The sequence below is a fragment of the Notechis scutatus genome, chromosome 4 (genome assembly GCF_049901735.1).
Source record: "Notechis scutatus isolate UNSWTSFEM ecotype Mainland chromosome 4, rNotScu1.2, whole genome shotgun sequence".
Taxonomy (NCBI): domain Eukaryota; kingdom Metazoa; phylum Chordata; class Lepidosauria; order Squamata; family Elapidae; genus Notechis; species Notechis scutatus.
This window is the reverse complement of record NC_142012.1, coordinates 150,560,233-150,585,109: the sequence shown is the minus strand read 5'-3', so window position 1 is coordinate 150,585,109 and position 24,877 is coordinate 150,560,233. Positions and strand designations below refer to the sequence as shown.

Here is a 24,877-nt window from a genome sequence, read left to right as displayed (position 1 = left end):
TATGGTTGAATTATAGACTCAAATTTGGAATTTATAAAATTCCAAAGTAATTTGGATTTATTGTATCATGGGATGTGCACCTGGAGAAGCTGTGTGTATGTGAGCAATCCAGGCATGAGGATTGTGATTTTATTTATTTATGTATTTATTTGATTTGTCAGTCGCTTTCCCAAGGAGAAGGCAATGCATTCTGGAAAGAAGCCCAAATTAAGGGACTGTGCAGTCCTGAGATGTATGAGGAAGACAGAGAAGGTTCAGGGTAGCCACACCCTGGAATCCCTCAGGGTTTTGGCTTTTAGGTTAGAAGTTATAACTTTAGTCTGGAAAGATCCTGACTGAACACTTGGACTTGATTAGATTTCTCTGCATGGCGTTTGGGCTTAGTCTGAAAGGTAAAGACAGCGCCACCTCAGAGATACAAACTTGGACTAATGATAGGTGTTTGTTGTCTGCCTATGAACTGAGTCTTTCTAAATATAATGGAAAGACAGATTAATATTGTTCCATATGGTCAAGATTGGAAAACTGAATTATTTTCCATGTGTATTTTAATACGTTCCTTTCTCCTTTTATTTTTATTTTTTTCTGTTTAATTTTGGTTCTCACCATCACCAACCTCTTAAGCTGGTGGGTGTATTTGAAATCTTGAAAACGCATTACAGTGGCTGTCATAAAATGGCTGCTTCAGAGACTTCTTTCTTCACAGACAGCTTCCAAGATTCCACTTGCCAGAGGTTAAACAGGCGTAGATCCTATTTGTCTCCAGATTTCCAATTACAGGTATCCTTTGACTTACAACATTTAATGATTGTTCAACAGCACTGAAAAAAAGTCACTTATAACAGTTTTTCACACTTACAACCATTGCAGCATCCCTATAGCCAAAATTCAGATGTTTGGCAACTGACTTATATTTATGCAATGTCGCAAAGTCATGTGATCCCCCTTTTCAACCTTCTGACAAGCAAAGTCAACGAGGAAACCAGATTTACTTAACAAGCATGTTACTAATTTAACAACTGCAGTGATTCACTTAGCAACTATGGTAAGAGGTTGTAAAATGGATAATTCACTTAACAACTGTCTCACTGAACAACAGATATTTTGGGCTCAATTGTGGTTATAAGTCAAGGACTATTTGTACTGGAGCATGATTCCATTATCTTTTCTTTACCTGCATTGGATAGCACTGGTTGTTAGCAAGCTGATCATTCCTAACTTAAGGCATGAACAATAAATACACGTTGCCTAGATTTTTAAAGGTTAAGATTGTACAAATTGAAAGAAGATTAGAATGTTTATGTCCAAACCCTAATCCAAGAAAGTGTTCCAGAGGAAATGGCTTCTTTAAACTATATGTGCATTTTCAGAATTTAGAATGGATTTTCATGAAATACATTCTTCATGTCTTAAAATAATATCTAATAGAAGGAAGGCACAATCATTCTGCATTCTACTTAAAAATTCAGCCTGAGGTTTCCTATTTTGCTTTTTAAAATGCATCTCATAAAATCCCATTTTCAAATGTGCGGAAGGGTTTGTTCTAATATTGTAGGGGTTAATCTCCTATATAGAGTAGTATGAAGAAAATGAAATCCTTGAGAAGTCCTTGGTGAGGAGATTGGAAATAAATGTAATAAGTAACTTAAAAAGCACAGGGATTAGGAAAAAATATTCAAAGTAGTCACCTCTTTGTCCAGGAAGCATATTTTTGTATTCTGTAATGTTAAGTTTGGATATTTTTGTTAAAGTTGTCCCAACATGATAGACTGTTAAGAGAAAAAACAGCTGTGTGTCCCTAAGATTTATTCCTTTAAACATGGCAAATCCTTCAGTCCTGTTGGAAAATGTAATGCTACAATATGGTGCATATTTTAGACAAAAAGTTCCCTCCTAGTGGAAGACAGTCCTCTGGCAGTTTTAGGATCCCATCTAGCATCTTCAGATTTGGCAAATTGGAGAACACACTGTAGGGTAATAAAATAGAGAAAGAAATTATGTTATTTTTTTCCCTTCATTATCTTAACTCATTTAACTTAATGCTGCTATTGCTATTGTTCCCACAAGCAGGAGAATTGTGGTAAAACATGTAATATGCAGCTGAAACTCTTTCCTTCACTCCACCAAATTTTATATCACATTCTGAATGGTAGGAGTTGTATGTTTGATCCATTTTTTTCAAATGCAAAGGGAATTTAAGGGTGGATTATAAATTCTGTGGACTACCAATTGATATAACGGTATATTATTTTATTTCTTCTGCACTATGCACAGTATTTTATGGATGGTCTGAGAACAAAGTCTATTAGGTGTGTTCTACTATGGGCGACACTCCCTTGGCTGACAAATACCCCAATTTGTTTCATCACCTCTGAAACTTCTGCATATGTGTCTGAGAGAAAGATATCACAAACTGAAAAGCCAGAACAAAAAGCAGAGTTGCAAGGAGAATAAATTAAAAGTGAGCACTACACAAGGCCAACTGAAGAGATTTTCTTACTCAGGCAAAAGCATAGTATTATCCTCTTGTCTCCTCTAGTAGAAAAATTTATTAGACTGACAACCCTAACCCTTACTTACACTGGTAACAGAAAAATATTTCACACTGCAGCTGAGAGCCTCATACCTCATACCATAATGTCAGAAGGTGCCCAGCAGGATTTGGGCACAGCTCTAACCGCTATTATCCATCATCTGTTACTTGAAATAACTGCCTCACTCTGTGTAGAGATACTGGATGTTAATGTAGAGGTTTTTATTGCATTGTTTCCAGAGTATAGTATCTGGGATTAGATAACACATCTTACTATTTTCATATTTGGGAAAGTGCATCAATAAACTTCTGAGCATTTCCTGTTTTTTCTTGAGCTTCATCTTGCTCGGCATTGACAGCAGTGATAGACAAGTTGTCAGCCTTCCAGGGAACCTCCATTCCAATCAGTAACTCTGAGACAGGCATCATCTCAAAAGTACCTTTATTAGAATAGCACCTGGCACATCTGTGGAGTCTCAAAACTAAAAGTTTCCCGGGCATCCCACAATGTCCCAAACTACAAACCATCCCCTTTTCCCTCATCATCACATCACATGAACCAATCCCAAAGTAAGTTCCTTTTTGTTCCTGCACCACACTCTATAACCTTGAACTAGCAAAAGAATTCTATTTTGTCTACTAAGAGCTACTCACCCCCCTCCCACTTTCTCAAGCTATGTGGCAGCGTTGAATAAGGTTTCCAAAGCTGACACAAGTACTTTGTAATGGGGCTATTTTTATGTTAGCATTCTTCTGTTTTAAACGCTTAATTTTACTGATTAAATTATGTACTGCCCAGGGCTCCTCTCTGAGGGAGTTAAGGAGTGTAAAAGACAATCAAACAAACAGACCCTTGTTTGTTCATTCTCTATTATCAGCTGAGGCAAGAAAGATGGATGAGAGGTGGTGCTTTCTGGGAAATCGTTCACCTATGATATTCAGATATTTTCATTTTCCTGCACTGGAAGCCAGGTGTATTATTAATGAGCGCTTTGAATTCATGAATGGAACCTCTCTTGCCCTTTACAGTTAAGCCAGTTAAATTCTCTGAAGAACTAGATATTTCTGACTCATCCAACCCAAGAAACTGATTACCAAGATAAGTTGTTAAATAATAATTAAAAATTCTGGTTTGTTCCAAAGGTGATAATCATGGAGTCCTAGTTTGGGATTGAACAAATAATGATGAACTAGGGACTTCTTAGGCGAATCACAGTTTGTGGCTAAGGGAGAATGCAGTTTGATGTTGAATCACAGCTTGATTTAGTCCAGTTTTACTGAGACTATGGGCACTGTATGAATGTCATTTGTTCTAGTAAATGGTGGGGTTTTTTTTTTCTTTTTGCTACCACTGCCATTTTACAATTGTGCTCTCTAGGAATAACAATCTCTCAAATCACACTTTAGTGGTTTCCAGGAACTTACAGCTGCCTGTAGTTTTCTTGAAACTCACATGGGTTCCTCTTGAGAATAAGAGATTCTAATGGAGCATATCTCAAGGCTGATAATTCATTTAAGGCTGTGATATTGTTCTCATCTAAGGACAAATGTTGAATTTCAGGTATTTTTGGCAGCTGTCTGAAGGATGTAAAATGATTTTTGCTGAGTTTGAGTTCTTTGCACCTATAAAAAAAAGCATAAAGGAATGTGCTATCAACTATTACACAAACAGAAAATAATTTTTTTGACTACAACAATGCTTTTAAATCTCTTAAGAATAGGCACAGATTTCTTTTTACTGCTAAATTGGATTCTTTGCCCTGATTAAAATTGTAGCAGTGATTGTATGTGCATTGCCATTGCTTTCAATGAAAAGTGGAAAAGTACCTGTTACATGTGTGTGTGTGGGGGGGGAATTACCTTGGCAAACATATGGCACTTAGATCTGTCAGTGAGTTGTCCACCAGCCAAAGCCTCTCCACTCGAATTAATCGGCAGATAATTCTTTTACTGTTGTCTATCTGATAGGGATCTCCCAGATCTTGATATGAAAGATTTAAACTCTGATAGAAAGGAAGAATATATAAATTAATTGATTTGAGTATCTAACAGAGATCAAGTGTGTCTTTCACAGCATGATTTAGATTCAGACTAAACCAGATTCATTGTTTATTTTTTATACAATTTAATGAAGATTTAATTTAGACAATTTAATTTAGTTTTGGGGAGGCAGTGTAGGGTGGTAGTGAAGAAAGCATCCAATTTCACACTGGAGGGAGGATTCCACAATGAAAGATGGGGATGCTTATATATATTTCTGAGTTATTTGGTAGATTATAAACTGCTTCACAGTGCTTTACAGCTCTCTCTAATTGATTTACAGTAGTGGTCACCAACCGGTGGTCCGCAGCCCACCGGTGGTCCGCAGAGAAATGTCACTCCCAGAGCACCCCCCAAAGCAATTAATCCAGGCTGCGTGGGAGCACAAGGCTGCGCCACCTACATGGCCCACGGGAACCCTCCCCAACCACTCATTCCTTACCTCACAAACTTGCCTGTTAAGTTGCTATTTTTCCTTCTTCTTTTTTTTCCCTGGCCATCAGCTGTTCTGCTGTGCCGGGAGATTTAGATTAGCTAGAAAGCAGGAAACCATTGGATTTCTTGCTTTCTAGCTAATCTTTAGATCTTCGGCTCTGCTTTTAATCAGAGCTGAACCTTCCTTAGGACTGAAGCTTCTATTATTCAGTGCAGACTCAGGTATCCAGTTCTGAATGAATCTGTGATTCTGTGATCTCAATCTGCTCTTCTAATCTCAATCTGCTTGCCTGCTTTGCCTGATTTTGGGTAAAAGTTGCTCTTTTTTAAATAAAAAATTCAATACTTACATACATGGTGTGTTGTGAGTTAATTTTGTGAGTTTGCTTGCAAGCAAATTTTATGTGACAGACTCAGGTAACTGATGGCAGAAAGATAAATCTCTGAGTGAATCTGTGATTCTGTGAGCAACTCAATCTGCCTTTACCTGATTTTGAGTAAAAGTTGCTCTCTTTTTTATTAAAAAATTCAATATTTACATAAATATTTATAATATTTACATACAAGCCATGCCCAGCAGTCACATGACCACCAAGCCACACCCACAAATTAGGCCACACCCTCAGGACCGGTTGTTAAGAAATTTGAATCCCACCCCTGCCTCTGTGTGTTTGGGGGAGGGAGGAGAGAGGTTAGATCAGATCTCTCTCTCTCTCTCTCTCCCACCAACGTCAGCAAGCCACCGTCAGTCAAAATTCATATTAGCGGTCCCTGGGATTTAAAATTATGAGTTTGGTGGTCCAAAAGGTTGGCGACCCCTGATCTATTTTGATGTGGTGTACTGCTATTATTTTATATTATTGGCTGTTCCTAGAAGAAATTATTGAAGCAATTACAGACAAGATAGTTTGGTTGCAAAAGTATTTCTTTCTAAATTCCCTTAACAATTTGGAACACAGATTTGACAGGAACAATTCTGGATCTCTTTATTTTTCAGCATCTGACAGAAATATTGAACAGCTCACTAGCTATCTTTTATCCATTTACAAGGAACTTAACTCAAAAAGAAAATGAAGTCTAAAATCTGTACCTGTTTTAAAGCAATGTGAAGTTTAAATTAGATTTCTATGATCTAAGCACCGTGGCAATGAATGCTTCTGAATTTCACAATGTCTTGATACTAGGCACCTATTTTAGAGCTAATAATAAACCCAAATGATTCAGAATGGATTGCATTTGTTTCTTTTTGTTTCTGTCCATTACTTATTAATTAATTACTTGCCATTTTTACTCTTCATTTTCTTTGACATTGAATTTTTTCCCTTTGCTTGTAATGTTTTTATCTGAATCTGTATTCCGAGAGTCATTGGAAATATAGGCATATATATTTAATTAATAATAATAAAAGCAACAAGATTCATGCATTCATAATCTTAGAACTTACCACACAATTTTCCCAGTCTTCTTGTAACCACTGCTCCCACCTCTCTTTTTCTGTCATTTTTTTTCTTGCACAACGACCATATTCTTCTCCTCTAAAAAAACATTCTTCTTCAGAAGGTCCTAAATGTATTTAGATATTTATCCATTCCAGTATCACATTACTAGTCATAAGTTTGAATATTTCAAAAGACAAAAGTAGATTAAAGATTAAAGTAAATTGATGTATAGAGGAAAGTTCAGAAGAGGAAACAGAAATGCTTTAAGGTTAGAAAGAATGCAAGTGCTTATTTCCCACAACAACACATATATGTATTTTTTTCATTTTCACACTGTAATCAATTAAGGGCATTACTCCGCTGCCAATTAACAGTGTCACTCAAATAGCACATTGGCAATACAACCCTCATTAGCACCTTATCAGTTCAATGATAGCTAAATGATGCAATAAATTGTCACTGTGGAAAAATATGAAAATTTGCTGAGTAGCATTAGTTTGAATCTATACATCACAAATTGTGTTTGTGAAATATCTGTGTATATTCCATTATAGAATATAAAGTCATAAGTTTGACCCCAACACTGGAAATTCCTTTCCTAATAGTTAGCCTGTAAGTACGCTCCATGCTTATGCATTCAATCCATAATCTCCATCTATTTTAAAACTGTCCTGCACATCCCATAACTAAAACATCTGTTATATTTTTTAAAATTTGCTTATTTCTTCCCTATTTCAGTTTTTGTGACTTTACCTATCAATGAAGAATTCTGAAAACCCAGAAACATACTTATATATTTTCTGTTATTGTAGCTGGATCTAGTAAATGTGTCTTCCAGTTAAGATTGTGGTCCCCCCCTCCCCCCGATATCCTAGTTGTAACACTTTCTTAGTGCATGGTATTAGGGGTGTGTTTTGTTCAAAAATGACCCCAAAGAAGTACTTCAGGTGTCATGCAAATGCAAGCATACTATTTCTCTGTTATTTGTTAAAGCAATCCAAATTATTTCTGGCTTCTGTACAAACCCTAGGGAAAAAACATAAGGTTCCTAACAGACAGGAAGCAGCAGGTGAAGCTAGGCAGAATCACATCTACACAATTACACAGCCCCACCACCACCAAGGCTGTGTGCTTTCTCCACTTCTCTTCTCCCTATATACCAATGATTGCATCTCAAACAATCCATCTGTTAAAATACTGAAGTTTGCTGATGACACAACAGTGATTGGTCTCATTCGAGACAATGACGAATTCACATACAGACAGGAGGTTATACAACTTGCCTTGTGGTGTAACTGGAACAATCTGGAACTGAACACACTCAGAACCATAGAAATGGTGGTAGACTTTAGAAGAAACCTCCCCATACTATCACCTCTTAAAATACTAGACAACATAGAATCAACAGTAGACACCTTCAAATTTCTAGGTTCTACTATATCACATGACCTAAAATGGACACCCAACATCAAAAACATCATCAAAAAAGCACAACAAAGAATGTTCTTTCTGCGCCAACTCAGAAAGCTCAAACTGCCCAAGGAGCTGCTGATACAATTCTACAGAGGAATTATTGAGTCTATCATCTGCACCTCTATAACTGTCTGGTTTGGTTCTGCAACCCAACAGGACAAACACAGACTTCAGTGGATAATTAGGACTGCAGAAAAAACAATTACTACCAACCTGCCTTCAATCGAGGACCTGTATACTGCATGAGTCAAAAAGAGGGCTGTGAAAATATTTACACATCCCGGACATAAACTGTTTCAACTCCTTCCCTCAAAATGATGCTATAGAGAACTGCACACCAAAACAACTAGACACAAGAACAGTTTTTCCCCGAAAGCCATCACTCTGCTAAACAAATAATTCCCTCAACACTGTTCAACTATTTACAAAGTGTACAATACTATTAATGTTAATCTTCTCATCACTCCTTATCACCCCTCCCCTCCCACTTGTGACTGTATGACTGTAACTTTGTCACTTGTATCCTTACGATTTATATTGACTGTTTCCTAGTATGGTTTGATTGCTTATTGTACCCTATGACTATCATTAAGTGTTGTACCTAATGATTCTTGACTCTTGAAAAATGTATCTTTTCTTTTATGTATACAGAGAGTATTTGCACCAAGACAAATTCCTTGTGTGTCCAATCACACTTGGCCAATAAAGTATTCTATTCTATTCTATTCTATTCTATTCTATTCTATTCTATTCTATTCTATTCTATTCTATTCTATTCTATCCTATCCTATTCTATTCTATTCTATTTTGATGGCTTTAAGCAGTTGTTGCAATTAGGTGATTCTTTATTGCTATTGACTTGGTGTTGACTTCTAACAACCACATAGATAGAATCTTTGTTGGATGGTCTACCTTCATCATCTGGCCATTCAGCTGTGTATTCACTGCCATCATTGAGTCCATCCACCTTTCCTTCACCTGTCCTCTTTCCTTCAACATTTTTCCACATCATTGACTAATCAAGGGAGATTGGTATTTGTATAATGTGTGAAAATTATGAGAGCTTGCTGATAGTTTGAGTCTGTCATTTACTGTATGCTTTTAATGAAAATGATCAGTCCATTTGTTGTTTAATTCAGGTGTCTCCAGCCCCTGGGCTGCAGCCCACTGCTGGGTCTTGAGTCCTTTGGAACCAAGCCACAAAAGTAGCAGGTGATCCGCAAAGCCAGAAAGGTTGAGGAACTTTGTTGTAAGCTATCCATAGTAGCCTCAATGGTCTTCTCTAGCACCAAAGTTTGCAAGTAAAATATTAGTACATTTTCTGTCCTATCTCTTTGAGGTCCTATTTTTACATCCATAAAATATCATAAGAAAAAAATACTGCGACTGAAAAAAAAACTGGGCAACTCATAGAATAGTAGAGGGGTATAATATTTGTGCTATTCAAGGTCCAAAATGTTCCTTCCAAATATTTTTGAAATGTACATTAACTTGATAAGTATGCATTACACAGACACAGATACACAGACACACACATGGAATAATGTGTATTTCTATTCCTTGGATTTTAATGGATTTTTTTTTTTTACATAATGCTTCTTCAATTATTTGCTTTTTTAGCACAGTTAATAAAGTAATAGAAATAAAACATTTCGTATTAAAACCTCAAAGCAGCCGAGTCTGATATCTATCTGATATCAATCTGGGTACTTGAAACAAATATTAAATAGGATATTTGGGGGCTTATGTATGTCTGTTCTTACAGTAATATTTTTGCCATATTGGATTGCTTTCAAGATTACTTTTGGAGAGAAAATAATGCAGTTGCCAGGAAGCCAAATGATATATATTCCTCTCTATCTCTGGTGCCAAATTTTGTTTTGTTCCATATGTCTTGTGCTTGCTTCTTCCTTGTCAGTATATATAGAAATAATTCACTGCAGTTCTGTAGATGATTGGTTAACTTCTGTTGTACAGCATAATCAAAGTTGTCTAGTGATGAAAAATCACTTTAGCTGATTAATCAAATGTTTTATTTTATCAGTATATAGGCTTGGAATTTTGGAGGACACCAAAAGGGGGAAAATATAGGATCTAGATAGTTTTGTGGGTGAAGGACAACATTGAATATTTTTCAGATGTAGACAGTTATAACTAGAAATCACTGATAGATTTGTGAATTTGTCAGATTCCCCTTTGAATGGCACAGTGGACCAGTACTGTAATCTGATGGCCCAAAACAGCCATCTACTTTGAAGGGTGATGAATTAAAGGGTGATGAAGTAAAGAGTTTTATTTGCCACAATAAGGAGACTGACAGTGATACTGGCTGATTAGCTATCCATTAATTACTGTCTTTATCATTATAGATCTTGGCCCACACATATTTATTGTATCATAAAGGCAGACATTCTACTAAACCAGGAATTTGTTGTCCTTCAGTTGTTGATGAAATTAAGGCTACCATATTTGGTCTCCAAATATTGGCAACAATCAAGAGATGGCAGCAAAGTTGAGACTTTTTGTATTACTTTGGTATTACCTTGCTGATTGTTTAGTTTTGGAGCCCAAATATGATAGCCCTTCTGAAATACAGCTCCCATTTCCCCAGTTAATGTAGCCAATAGCAAAAATGGTTTGAAATTATAATTCAGCAACAGTTGGAGTGTTATTTATTAACTATAACCTGCTACTCACTGCTCCAAGAAAAAACAGTTTTCCTTTTGTTTAGGCTCAATATAGTTTTTTGGAAGCTGGCAAGTCATACTTGTAACTTAAGTAGCCTCAAAAAGTTGGTTTGTTAACAATCCTTTCACTGTAAGCGTTTACATGGAAATCTCGATGTGATGTTGAATGGAGCATGTACTAACAATTGAGAATGGTTTCCCCTGTTCCTAATAGAACAACAATAATAACAACAACAAGGTCTGGGTATTTCAGAAAGAGAAAGAGGAAAATCGCATATAGTTTAGAAAAATAAGGAAATAGCAGTTGGACGACCACAAGATTTCCTAACCGTGGCAACTTTAAGACCTGGCTGAAGAATTCTGGGAGTTGAGGTCCACATGATTTAAAGTTGCCAAGGTTGGGAAATCCTGAGCTATGGGAACATTGGACATAAATTAAACAGACAGTAGGGTCCACTAAAAGGTAGCAGTACCATTACCCTGCATCATTTTCTTCCAGTGGTGTCTATGGAGATTCTCAATCATCCAAGTCATGATCATCCAAATCATCCAAACACTCTTTTCAAAAGGCAACTGGACTTTCTTAGTTTTTTCCTTGAAAACATTTCACTCCTCATCCAAGAAGCTTCTTCAGTTCTGGACTGAACTTAAGAAACTTCTTGGATGAGAAGTGAAATATTTTCAAGGAAAAAACTAAGAAAGTCCAGTTGCCTTTTGAAAACAAAACTGAAGAAGCTTCTTGAATAAGAAGTGAAACGTTTTCAAGGAAAAACTAGGAAAATCCAGTTGCCTCTTCAAAAGCATCTATGTCCCATTGTGGTGCCTTCAACCAACACTGTTCTTCTAGCTTTATGACCTTCAAACTACAAACTACACTTTTGCACACATAAATATGATCCTGAATTCTGAAATTACTGTGTGCATGAACAGAGGTTTAACAGAGGGAGTACACAATGTGAGGACAGCTTCTTGAAAAGAACTATTCTCTCTTTTCTTGAATGTCTGTGAAGTAGAACATCAATCTAGAATCCAGAATTTGGCCATTCCATTCCTCTATTATCATGGCGGTTACAGTTTGTTATCGCTATACCTTTTCTTACTCGGGGGCAGCAGATTTGACTCCCTTGAACATCATGTTCTTCTAATTCATGCCAGGTAACATACTTGAATGTATCTGATGGAAGCTTGAAAGGAGAGAAGCAAAATGAAAACAGTTTGTACTGCTGAGGTATCTTATAATAGCAAATCATCCTTTACTTTAATTAATTTTCAATTGCAGTTATTTACAGTAAGCATTATTTGATTTTCAGTGACTTTACTTTATTGAAACTGAAACAATCATGCTCCCTAAAGGTAAGATGAACTCCAGAAGGAAACATATGCAATGCCATTTCTGAAATAGGTTTTGCTTTCATTTGGATGGATGTGTGCAGCTTATTTTCCTTTTACTTCACTGCATGCTACCAAGTTTCTTGGCAATCATGTAGAGGCAGTCTAAACAGATGGGCAAAAATCAAGAATTGTTCCCTGTTTTTAAGACTATCCTCTTCAGCTAGCTCAGACATATGTAGAGACTGATGTAATTTCCAGCTGAGCTTTCCATGCAATTGTATTCAGTAATTTTCTCACCAGAAGCTAGATTAGTACTGCACTCATCCTTAAAACAGGATTCCCAATGCCTTTTGTGTCTTGTTCAAGGTTTGGCTGTGCAGAGTGCTGATTGCTTGGTTCTTTGGACAATGACAAACCTTCATATATTATATTGAAATTGGGCAGCCAATAAAAATAGATGATAGATAGATAGATACGTAGAGACGTAGATGATAGAAAGAGAGAGAGAAGGGGGAAAGAGATAAATAGATAATAAATATATGATAGATAGATAGATAGATAGATAGATAGATAGATAGATAGATAGATAGATAGATAGATAGATAGAGATGATACATAGATAGAGATAGAGATAGAGAGAAAGAGAGATATGATTTAAGTTTTATAAATTATAGATGATAGATGATAGATTTAATACTATTATCAAATTTTAAAAAGTTCCCCTTTTTTTTTAAAAAAATGACATTTTTAAAAAGAAAGTGAAAATGTAAAAAAAAAAAGATAGTTGGAACATGATAAACTTGAGTGAAGTTAAGAAAAGGGTTTTCTCAGCAACACTTAGCAAAACATGACCCATTGCTAGCTACACATCTGGCATTTTGGGTTACCTTGAAAGTTCATACTGAAGGATATTCTGTATCAGTATTACTCATAACCCATCTCAATGAAGACTGAAGTAAGGCCCAAAGAAGAGGCAGATGATGGGTTTATTCTCTTGTGTTGTCCACTTGCCTGAAGGCTAAGCTACCTAAAATGGCCATCAGTTCCAAAAAGGTCCATTTTATACCATGGCTTAGATGAAACTGTTTCAATTCTTCTCATTCCTATGTCCAAGAATCACCCCATACTTACTCTATTACTCTTATTTGTCTGAACTAAGTAAATAAACTGCACTTCCAACAGATCAGGTCTAAAATCCATTGCTAAAAGAACAAATAGCACCATATTTTTGTCATGAAGCAATATGTTTGCAGCAAAGCAACTGATATATAAACTGCAGCAGAGCTGATAAGCTTCCTAGCAGTAAAAAAGCACCAGGAAATAACCAGCAAAGATATGACAATAGATATGATTGGCTCTCAACTATGTTTGCTCGAGAGCACTTTTCACTCTGGAAATTCAGCCTTTCATGAACCGAAGACAAGCAGTAACTGGAAATTTTAACTACTTGAAAGTTTGGTGAGATCATGCTATTACTGTTTCAGGCAATTATATTATCAATCCTTCATAGCTAAAGGCTAAAAATAAAGAACAAGATTCCGTTCTCATAACTCAAGAAGAAAAACTAGCAGCGAGGTGTGAATATTGAGGTTACCATAAAGATCTGCTTCTTTCCACAGAACCCAGAACCAGAATGCTTACAGGAGAAGAAATTCCAGAATCACAGCTTAGCTGATGAATTCCTCTTTTTCTTGATGAGAATAAAGGAAAATCTGTACTATTCCGTTCAGAGCAGGGAGATGAATGAGAAGTAGAAGATCGAATTTGGCTTGGATTCAGACCTGAGGAACTAAATAGATAGCAATTATAAAACACTGGGAGAATTCTAATGCAGGGAACCAAATTTGTAATCACTTTAGGACTCAGAAATGTTTGAAGTTAGGCCACAAAAAAATCAAGGAGCAAAAGGTTGTATTAAAATTATCTTTGTATGAAATGAGAGGAAGTGCAGTGCTGGATTAGAGCATTATGTAGCATTCCACATCCAATAAATTCAGTTTCCTAAAGATAGGCAGCATGGTATAAAAGAGGAAATAGGTGATGTGGATACCCAAGAATGTTTTTCTGAGCATTCAGGTCCCTTTTTACAACCTAGCAAGATACTTAGACCAGGGGTCCCCAATCCCCGGGCTGTGGTCCTCGGCCTGCCAGGAACTGGGCCACACAAGTGACAGAAGCCCCATCCGTGCATGCTCAGGATGCCTGAAATATGTATAACCATTCACCCCAGTCTACGAAAAAAACATTCTCCATGGAACCTGTCCATGACTCCCAAAAGGTTGGGGGTCACTGACTTATACCACATAAATAATTATTTACAAATTTCAAAGAACATTAACTTTAGTACATTTCAATGCTTTCTCACAGCAGTTTCAGAGACTCCATATGAAAAGGTCACCTATGAACTGTCTCTCACCCAGAGTTTGATAAATCCTACTGCCATCTTGACATAACGAAAATTGACCCTTACCAGAGGACAACAAGAGTGTTCCTCAAGTTGGGTATCATCCAGACATTGGATTTCGACTCTACAATTCATATCAATGTTGCCCTGTGGACAAGGGATATTGAAAGCAGCTCATATCCTGCTATATTCCTCTATAAGGATTCAAGGACCTGCCTTACAAACTCCTTGCCTAATAAAACACCAGGGAAATTCCGATCTTTTTTATGCATAGCTGTTCTTAGATCAGTATGATTCAGTCTCTTTAAACATAGACAAATTTGGCCATACTGCCTGTAAAATTAGACAGACTTTGATTGTTTGTAAATGAACCCACTACCAACTGTAATATTTTTTATCTTGTTTTGTTTTTACTTTGTTTATATCTTTAATGTATTTCTGTCTGTAATTCTGGACAGTAACTTTTAAAAAGTGATATTATATGTATGACATTGAAATGATCTTGTGAAAAATTTTAAATACAGGTAGTCCTTGACTTTTGATCTGTTAAAAAATGAATGTTTACTTCTGATTATCACCAAAAAAGGCTGCATAGCAAACAATGGGTTTGCTTAACAATTGCCTCAAAAAAACAAAAAGCGCTAAAATTGGTTTAGTCATGTGATGACCTGCTTTGCAACCATCACAGCTTATGTGATGATTGGACTGCCATTTGTCAGAAATGGTGTAGGGTCTCCCGCTTGGGCGGGGGGTTGGACTAGATGACCTACAAGGTCCCTTCCAACTCTGATTATCTGTATCTATCTATGATCACAACTATGTAATGGACAAACTCCATTACAATTGTAAATCAAGGACTATCTATGATAGGAATTGCAGCAGTGGACCATATTGTAAACCTGCAATCCATATTCACTTGAAAAATATACCAGCATGATGCTACAGATTCAGCCTCTTTCTACTGAGGGAATTCTCTCTATAATTTATGAAACAATGCAACTCAATGCCTCTATCTCTCTCTCTCTAGATAAATTTGATTATCAAGCGTTAAAATGTTTTATCCACATTTTTATAAAAAATAGTGACTTACTTACTTTAATGGTTATTTTATTGTTCCCATTTTAATCTAAACTGCAGGTTTTGTCATGGATATGATTGAAAACCAGAATAAATAAAGGTTAAAGGCAGATAGCGGGGAAGAGCTACTTATCTGAAAAATTACTGCTACCTTGCTGACATGTCTCCGAGACTTTGAGGAAAAAGATGAAGTCTTAATATAAGAAACATGTTTTATGTGGTAAATATTATTGAACATTATGACAGCCTATCTCTTTAGTGAGCCTAATGTGTGCAGTGGTCTCAATACAACTAGAACAATGAAGACTTGTGACAACATATTTCTGAAAGGGCTAATTCACATACTCCTAAATTAGGAGTGTGTGTCAACCACAAAAATTGATTTGGACCAATAATTATTCAAGGCGATCCCAATTTCAACTTTTGTTTCTGAATCCAGAAATTCAAATTATCCTTCACAAAACTGCTTTTTAAAATAATATGTCGGACAGCATTGGATGAAATTTACAGCAATGCTTGCCCCTGATGGAATGAGGCATGCCAATTTTCTCACAGTGGTAGCGTGTTTTTGCATTAGCTTCTTTTAAATTTGGAGTTTTGAAAAAAAAAATGCTGCAAATGTTATTATTTCTGGGCTGAATAGGAAGACAAGTTTGGAAATAATGCAAAATGACAAACAGATTGGCAGTCTAGTTTGTCAGCATTCTTACTGTAATGGTAGATCCACAGTACAACTATTTACTGGTGATTAGATAAAATGGGAATTGTAGTCCAGATGATGAGGAGAAAACCAAAGTAGAGGACCTTAATAAAAAATAAGGATGTGCAAAACTTTCCATTTGGGAAAAAAAAAAATCTGGAAACTAAAATCATATAGTTCATTCCCCAAATGGCCAGATTAGTGCAATCCACAGGAAGAATGGAACATTCTAGAGTTCTCTAGAACATTCCACCACTAGAATGAAACAGTTTGCACATACTTAACAGACAGACAAACGAGGAAAAACTCCTGTTGTCATTGGGCTGGATTTTAACATGCCTGTGCAAAGGTTGTGGATTAGATTTGCACACTATGTCTGGGTCCTGTCCTCCATTTTAACAGAGATGGTTTTAATTTCATATAGGCACTATAATAGAATGCATATGGTTTATTACTTTGTCAGGCAAAGGAATTGAAATTGCTTTCTTTCTTTATTGTGTAAATTGTGTGATTTTCATGGTTGTGATTTCAAGCAAATGAAAGTCTTTAAAAACAGAAATTTACCAAGGAAAACCTTGATAGATATTTCTGTTGCTCTTTTGTAGCATAGCCAATTCACCAAATCATGCTCCTATTATTTTACAAGCCCTATGATCTGTCACAAAATATGATTATAACAGCTACACAGGGGAACAGAAAGAATTCTGCAATTGTTAAATGCTCCAGTAAGAAGGCTAATGGAAACATTCATCTATGCAAGATAGCAGACTAATAATATAAAACAACGCAAGAAAGTCGTAAACTGAATAGCAAAATCTACTGTTGAGGAACATATAGATAAGCTTCTGCAAAGCATTTTATCCTGATTTACCTGGAAATGAGCTTCAGAACGCATTTTTGTGTTATAGGCATGTGAATGTAAGACTTCTATCAGCATTTTATTCTTATTTTTTTAAAAAAACAAATCTTTGAAAAAGTTAACGGACCCATCTTTTCAAGTACTGCCAACAGGTTAAAAAACAGAAAGCAAAGAGTAGAAATGGATAATTTTCTCAATGGAGGAAAATAAGAAGTGGAGTTTCTCAAAGAGTTTAATTTGGTCATAAGTAGTCGTAACTAAGGGATAAGCCTTGAGCTAGCCATGTTTGCAGAAAATATTAAAGTATTCAAGATGGTAAACCTTACAGTGATGTAAAATGCCAGAAGATTTTTGTTAAGTTTGTTGAATGATTAATCAAATGGCAAACACAATTCAATTTAAATAAGTGTCAAGGCATCAGATTGGAACTATACCCCCAATTTCACATATCCCCTGATAGGTTCAAGTTTACCTATAAAAAGCAATGAAAAAAAGAATTTGGGGTGCAGAGGTACAGATACAGATATAGATTTACAGAGTTAGAAGGGACCTTGTAGGCAGTAGTGGGATTCAAACATTTTTACTACTGGTTCTGTGGGTGTGGCTTGGTGGGTGTGGCTTGGTGGGCATGGCAGGGGAAGGATACTGTAAAATCTCCATTCCCTCCCCACTCCTGGGGGGAAGGTTACTGCAATATCCCATTCCCTCCCCACCACACTAACCTGCTTTCCAGCTCTGTTGTTCTGTGCAGGGCAACAAAAGAAGACCCAGCTGATCAGCTGGGACTCAGGAGGCAGAGAATAGATGGGGGTGGTGCCAGTCAGAGGTGGTATTTGCTGATTCTCTGAACTACTCAAAATTTCCACTTCCGGTTCTCCAGAACTGGCCAGAACCTGGTGAATACCACCTCTGCTTGTAGGTCATCTAGTCCAACCCCCCGCCCAAGCAGATGCTACACCATTTTTGACAGATGGCAATCCAATCCCTTCATGAAACTCCCACAACTTCTGAAGGCAAGCTATTCCATTGGTTGATTGTTCTCACTCTCAGAAAGTTTCTCCTTATTTCCAGGTTGAATCTCTTCTTGTTCAGTTTCCATCCATTATTCCTTGTTTGGCCTTCAAGTGCCTTGGAAAATAGTTTAACTCCTTCCTCTCTGTGGCAGCCCCTCAGATACTGGAACACTGCTATCATATCTCCTCTCGTCCTTCTGTTCGCTAGACTAGCCATACCAAGTACTTCATCATATGTTTTGGTCTCCAGACTCCTAACCTGGTTGCTCTTCTCTGCACTTTTTCTAGAGTCTCAACATCTTTTTATAGTATGGTGACCAAAACTGGATGCAGTACTCTAGGTGTGGTCTTACTGGTGATAGTGGATAGATCAATGGAGATGTCAACATAGTGTGTCGATATTGTGAAAAGGGAAGGTGATTGGAAACAAAACTGTCGACTTTGTATTGGTAGCCCTTGTTTAGTGACTGCTTCATTTAGTGACCATTTCCAATTACCAGGGTGATGTAAAAATAATTTCATGACCAATCTTCACATTTATAAATTCACAGGTCTATAAAACTAAGGAAAGCTGAAGAAAGATCATCAGCCCAGTCACAGTTTCACTTAGTGACCAAATTGCTGAATGACTGAGTTGCCCATCCCAGTTGTGATCATTTAATGAGAACTATTTGCATTGCCTTTATATCAATCTCTGAATCTGAAGTACTATGAATAGATCTGATTACCACAACTGGAAAAGGATATAATAATACTGGGGAAAATGCAGAAGAAAGCAACCACAATGCTTATGAGGCTCAAACACCCTACTTATAAGAAAAGGCTAGAATATCTGCACTCTTCAGGCCGGAGAAAATGATGAACAAATGCAGAACGATTGAGTGTATAAACCTAAGCATAGCCTGAAGAAATTTTCTGGTCTCTAGTCAAACACCAGGACTGGAGGGCATGAATCTGATTGGAACAGGATTTAGAACAGCAAAAAAAGCACAATTTTTTACACAATGGTAATACTAGTAACTTGGATGGTGACTTTAAAAAGATACATTCCTGGGGAACAGCTCGGTCAATAGCTCATGGCTATTGGATGTGAAGACTGAATAATTAATGGCCCCAGGTTGGAGAGCACCATACCTTCACACAGCAGTTGCTGGAAAATAATAGCAGGAAAGGATATATCATTATCTCTTGCTTGCATGGGCCCAGCCAGCAGCAGATAGACTAATATCCAGGACTTTCCTTCGGTTCTTATGAATCCTGTGCATTATTACAAAAATAAATCCTGGATTTCCTAAAACAAGTAATCTGCTTGAGAAAAAAAAAAAACCAGAAAGACTGCACTGGGCAGAGGGACATAACTATAGACAAATTGTGTATAAATTGCCTATTATTATTGGTCTTCTCATTAAGCATCCATTAATTCTTTTCTGAGATTCATAAATAAGTGATGTGAGTGGGTCAGAATGATATTTGCCTGCTTTGCACCTTACTATACTCCCATCATTAATAATAGTTCTTGCCCAAAACTTTGGCATATATTAAGGCATGTATCCCCAAATGCATGCAGCCTGTCTATTAACTCAATGTAGATGGCACTATTTAGTAGATGGAAACTGAGGGCAAGGCTAGAGGGTTATAATGATCTCTTCAAGGGTGCCAATTTCTAAAATGCAGTCTGAACATGCATCTATTATGAGAGTCACTCAGTCAATACTTATGCTATATTTTGGTCCATAACTTATCACCCCATTAAAAGAAAAGGTGCTAGGGATTACAATGCAATGATAAGATTCAGAGATTTCAGTCTAAGGAAAAATCTAAGCAGCAAATATCCTATCATTTTAAAATGAAATATGAGGTCTACAAATAAAGATTTGCTTCCGATTTCCCATAATTTCCATGCCTTGTCCAAGTAGAGCAAGATATTAGGCAACACTCTATCAAAGAACAGGCATTGTGTTCTGAGTTGCTATTTTGAGCTGTCCATGGTCCTGCTTATCTCCAGTTAATCTTTGAGGCTTCTTTACTGAGTCAAATCACAGAACCGTGAAAAACTTTGATCCAGCAATTTAATGTGAAGGCAATTAGAAGAGTTTTCAAATGGTCTTGATAATTCAAATATTTCAAAATGAGTTAATGATTTAAGCAAGTATTTGGGGAGGGGATGCATAAAAGCCTTCTTTTTCTTTCTGTGAATTGATTTGATTTCCAAATCAACCTGATTCAGATATTTAGTTCAAAGTGTGGAATTAAATTGTCCTGATTTTCCAAACCAAACAGCTGATTGAAATCAGCTTTGAATCATTTTGCATATACTGATGTTCATGAATTAAGCACAGATACCTGAAGTGTTCCCAAATGAAGATTCTGTATGCTGAATCTACTAGCATGTAACTCTAATGTGATCTGAAACCTGGTTCAGTTGAAATTGCACTATGCAACTTGACTGGGCTGAGTTTCAGATCAGCAGGGGTGTCAAACTCACCACCCGTGGGCCGTGCTGGCACCACCCCAGCCCGGTTTATCGAAGTGGGGGGAAATGTCCCAATATGTCACGTGATGCCACCATAATAATTTGAGTTTGACACCCCTGCCTTACAGCTTACACACCAATTTCCATCTTTCAATTACAGATATTGTTGACGTTATGAGACAGATTATATGTGTTGAAGAGAGAGCTCCAAAAGTGTTGAATCGTTGCTTTTCTTCCTATCGAGCTTTAGGGACATTAGGAGAAGAGATAAATGTTATTTACTTGTTGTCTTTTCTCTGCTTAGTTGGATGACTAAGAACCTCTCCTTCAGGCTGCTTCCTACAGGAAATATGGGATAGTCTTGCCTTGTTCTTATCCTTCTCCTCCATCACCACCACAAAAAGTTCAAAGATTTAAGCTTTTTATCATAGCATGTGTCCTATAGAATATAACCTTTATAGTAAACCTTTCTTGTACTTTGGACATTACGCACCTGTTTCTAGATATTCTTAGTTAGCTTCTATGTACTTTCTCCTAAATATGGAGCCAAGTGAATGGACAACCTGGTTTATATATGTTCTTTAAACATGTGGCTTCTTTTTTACATATACTAGAGATGGTATCTGCAATCATTCAGATATTGTTCAGCTTAAAATCTTAATATCTTTCACCCTCATATCCCTCACCCCTCATATACTGACCAGAACTGTTGGAACCTTTAGTTCAACAATACATGAAGATCCATATTTTTCTATTCCTGTCACAAAGATTGAAAAGGGCTATAATGTGATGCAGTACAGAAGAGATGCTTTTTATGTCTGCTCATATGTCACCTGGTGTCTCTAAGATGTTGTAGTAGATCTAAGATGGTGTCTATAAGATGTTGCTGACATGGCTCTTTAGACTTCATTTAAGGGATTCACAAAAAGGAACATGGTAAAGTAATGGTCAAGTAAATAAATCAACATTAACAATTCTATGCGATCCAACATGCTATAATACTTAAGTTATTGGACTAGTACCAGGCAAACTTAAGTTTAAGTGCATCTTCAGCCATATAGTTGACTGGATGATTTTGGACCAGCCTCTACCTTTCTGTCCAAACAACTTCATAAAGCTGTTATAATATGGGTGGAAAAAATGGAAATAGAAATGTTATGTATACTAGTGTAAGGCTAAATGGACAAATGACCCAGTTTGGTTTAAGGTAGCTTATTAAGTTGTATTCAAGTTGGACAATATTTCAGGCCATAAAAAAGCTGGGATTCTTAGATTATAACTTATTCATTTCTTTTGAAAATTGGGTGCAGTGATCAGTTCAGCTGGATAATTGCATATTACTATTCCATTTCATTTCTTATTATTATTGCCCCTTAAGGATAAACTAAAAAAAAAACAATGGTGCAAAATTAAGAAGTAAATAAGTACCTCTCTGGAATACGTGCTTTAGATTAAAAAAAAATGGAAAGGGCAATGGAAATGAGATTCAGGCTATTTTCTTAAGCAGATCTCTCTCTCTCCCATTTTGTTTGCAGTAAGAAATAGGTTGTGACTATAAATAACAGGTCATGATGTATTGTCAATTCTACTTCTAAGATAAATTTGCTTTGCAAATGCCTTTACAGGAATCTATTGCGCTCATAAGACACCTAGATCATTTTTGTTTTTCTCTCTCCCTAGAAATTTATAATGAGATAGATTTCCTTTCAGACATATTTGTCTATCTCCCCCAAAATAGGTCTCTAAGGATAATTCTGATAGGCTATAATTCTATGACTTTTATTTCAATTCACATACATACACTCATTGCTCATCAGCAATGACTTCTAGTGATTAACTGTACATATGAACGAGCCACTCAGCATCTTACAGCTAAAATTAGCTTCAGCTCAATATTTTCAAGATGGAGATAATTCATCTGGGAGTTATTGGCTGCTGAATAATCAGGTGATATGTTCATGTGTAAATTAACATTTAGAAATATTGTTTTCTGTCTACTCAACCCAGTTTTGGAATGTGATGGAAGTTCTAAAGACTGCCAGCAGTTTGGCAGTCCGGGTCTCACTGGCTCAAGGTTGATTCAGCCTTCCATCCTGCTGAGATTGGTAAAATGAGGACCCAAATTATTGGGGCAATAGGCTGACTCTGTAAAACCTCTTAGAGAGCGCTGTAAAGCACAATGAAGCACTATATTGCTGGTGCTATTGCTGGTGCTATTGCTAAGTGGATCAGATGTTTAAGTGCTGAAAGTTACATACAGAATATCAGCCCGTACTTTAATTAAAACACAAAAATTACATCTAAGTTTCCCTTTTGTATTGAACATCACAAGTCTCCTAAAATTGACACTGTGTTGAAATTTTACACAAATGTGTGATCTATCTAGAAAAAGGATAGGTAAGCAGTGTCCAGAGCAGCTTGCTGGAAATTAGCAGCACTGCCTTCTCTTATTTTAAAGTGAGAAAAACAGCAGAACTATAGTGCTAGCTCTAAAATAGACTTAATCTCATTTTAAAAGTCAAGAAAATATTTTAAATATCCATTAACTCCAACTAACAGAACATTCTGGCTCTATCCCTATATGTAGCATAGCCTATTTTGCATCTTCACTCCATCCACTGTACCTTTTATCCTCCAAGACATATTAAACAGAATCCTTAGTGGTCAAATGATAGACAACCTATGAAATCGAACCTGGGAAGACAGACTGATGCTCTTCGGAGACTGGTAAATTCCAATTACAGATAGTCCTTGACATACAACCATTCATTTAATAACTGTTCAAAGTTATGACACTGAAAAAAATGACTTACAACCTCACACTTTGATCACACTACTTATGTGATCAAAATTTGGTCTCTTGGCAATGGGTTTGTATTTATGATGGTTGCAGCATGCAATTGCCATTTGTGACTATCCCAGTCAGCTTTACAATAGCAATAGCAATAGCAAAACCAATAGTAATAGCATTTAGACTTATTCCTCCATAATTCTTTGAGCGATTTACAATGTTAGCATATTGCCCCAACAATCTGGATCAAGGGTCTTCAAACTTGACAGCTTTAAGACTTGTGGACAACTCCCAGAATTCCTGACCTAACATGACTGCAGGAGAAATTATGGGAGTTAAAGCTGTCAACTTTGAAGACCCCTGATCTGGATCCTCATTTTACCAACATCAAAAGGATGGAAGACTGAGTCAACCTTGAGCCGATCAGGATCGAACTCCGGGCTGTGGACAGAGTTATCCTGCAATATTGCATTCCAACCACTTCACCAACAGAGCTCCTGGCAAGCAAAATCAATGGAGGAATCTGGATTTGCTTAATAAGTGCATGTTTCACTTAACAACTGCAGCAATTCACTTAACAACAAGGCAAAAGAGGTTGTAAAATTAGGTGTGACTCACATCATAATCTTGCTAATCAACAGAAATTCTGGACCCAGTTGTGGTCATAAATCAAGGACCTACCTTATGTCCACTTTGACTATAATGGCCATAAGTAGGTATTACTTGGAGTTTTAATCCACTATTCTGGAGGGCACGAAGTTGTTTACATCCTTAGATATAAGTCTACATACTTTGGAAGGAATTCAAGCTACCAAATGTCTTTTGAACTCCAATGTTATCAGAGGAACACATCCATTAGTAAAACAAAAGGGAAAAGAGTGGGAATTGGGACAGGAGGTTATACGCACAAAGAAAAAAATCATATAGTTGGAAGGATGCTTAATGAAGCAATCTAAATTAAATCATCCTGAACAGATGGCCAGTTATCCTCTACTTAAACACATCCAGGAAGGGAGAGTTCACTTTCTTCCTAAGTCAATAGTTCTACTATCAAACTGCCCTACTAAGAAATGTTATCAACAGTTGATCAAAGTCTGCTAATGCAATTTTCTTTATGATATATCCTAATAAAAAGATGCATCCGATTTTCCTGAACCCTTGTTAAAGTGGGGTACTCAGAAGTAGGCAAAACAACAGCAAATGAAATTGAATAGCTTTTCCAATCTCTGCCCCTCTAGCATTTAAGAACCGACAGGTAGAATTCATTGGGAATTCTTGATTCTTCTGGTTCAAAGAATGCCTTACAGAAAGTACCTAACAATTAGATGAAATAATGGTTGTTTCTACCTCTCAAGAAGGTATTTAAATGAGTTTCTAATGGCCCTATGGCAACACTGACAAGGTTTCTGGGGAGTGATGACCAACTTTTTGAAGTTCAGTGTTCTCATTCCAGGCAGGTCTTGGAGTAAGGCAGAGGAGGCATACCTGGAAGTTTGCCCCAACTACCCTAAAGCCCAAATTTTAATTAATGGTTTCTTTCAAATGGAATTTGATTCTTGGCGATTACATAGACTTGTTTTCTTGATTTCTTCTGTTGCATTCTTCTCTGATTTTTTTTTTC

At 36.7% G+C, this 24,877-nt stretch overlaps 1 protein-coding gene across 1 annotated transcript; it reads right to left on the bottom strand.

Annotated features, from left to right (window-relative positions):
- Window positions 1–1,855: 1,855 nt before the first annotated feature.
- On the bottom strand, window positions 1,856–23,966 carry LOC148130962 (uncharacterized). Its single transcript, XM_087962580.1, has 7 exons — window positions 23,938–23,966; window positions 13,581–13,728; window positions 11,698–11,791; window positions 6,453–6,571; window positions 4,394–4,536; window positions 3,959–4,156; window positions 1,856–1,967 (listed from the first exon to the last, which is right to left on the bottom strand). The coding sequence occupies exons 1-7, from the start codon at window positions 23,964–23,966 to the stop codon at window positions 1,856–1,858; spliced, it is 843 nt and encodes a 280-aa protein (XP_087818706.1).
- Between the last annotated feature and the right edge of the window lie 911 nt (window positions 23,967–24,877).

What these genes read in the sequence shown, in the direction of transcription:
- LOC148130962 (XM_087962580.1), bottom strand. Translation starts at nt 23,966, where the DNA reads ATGGCCATTATAGTCAAAGTGGACATAAG. An exon ending in AGTGCCATATGTTTGCCAAG is followed by an intron (nt 4,157 to 4,393) that starts GTAATTCCCCCC and finishes TTTTTTTTATAG; the next exon opens with GTGCAAAGAACTCAAACTCA. An exon ending in CAAGAAAACTACAGGCAGCT is followed by an intron (nt 1,968 to 3,958) that starts GTAAGTTCCTGG and finishes ATTACCCTACAG; the next exon opens with TGTGTTCTCCAATTTGCCAA.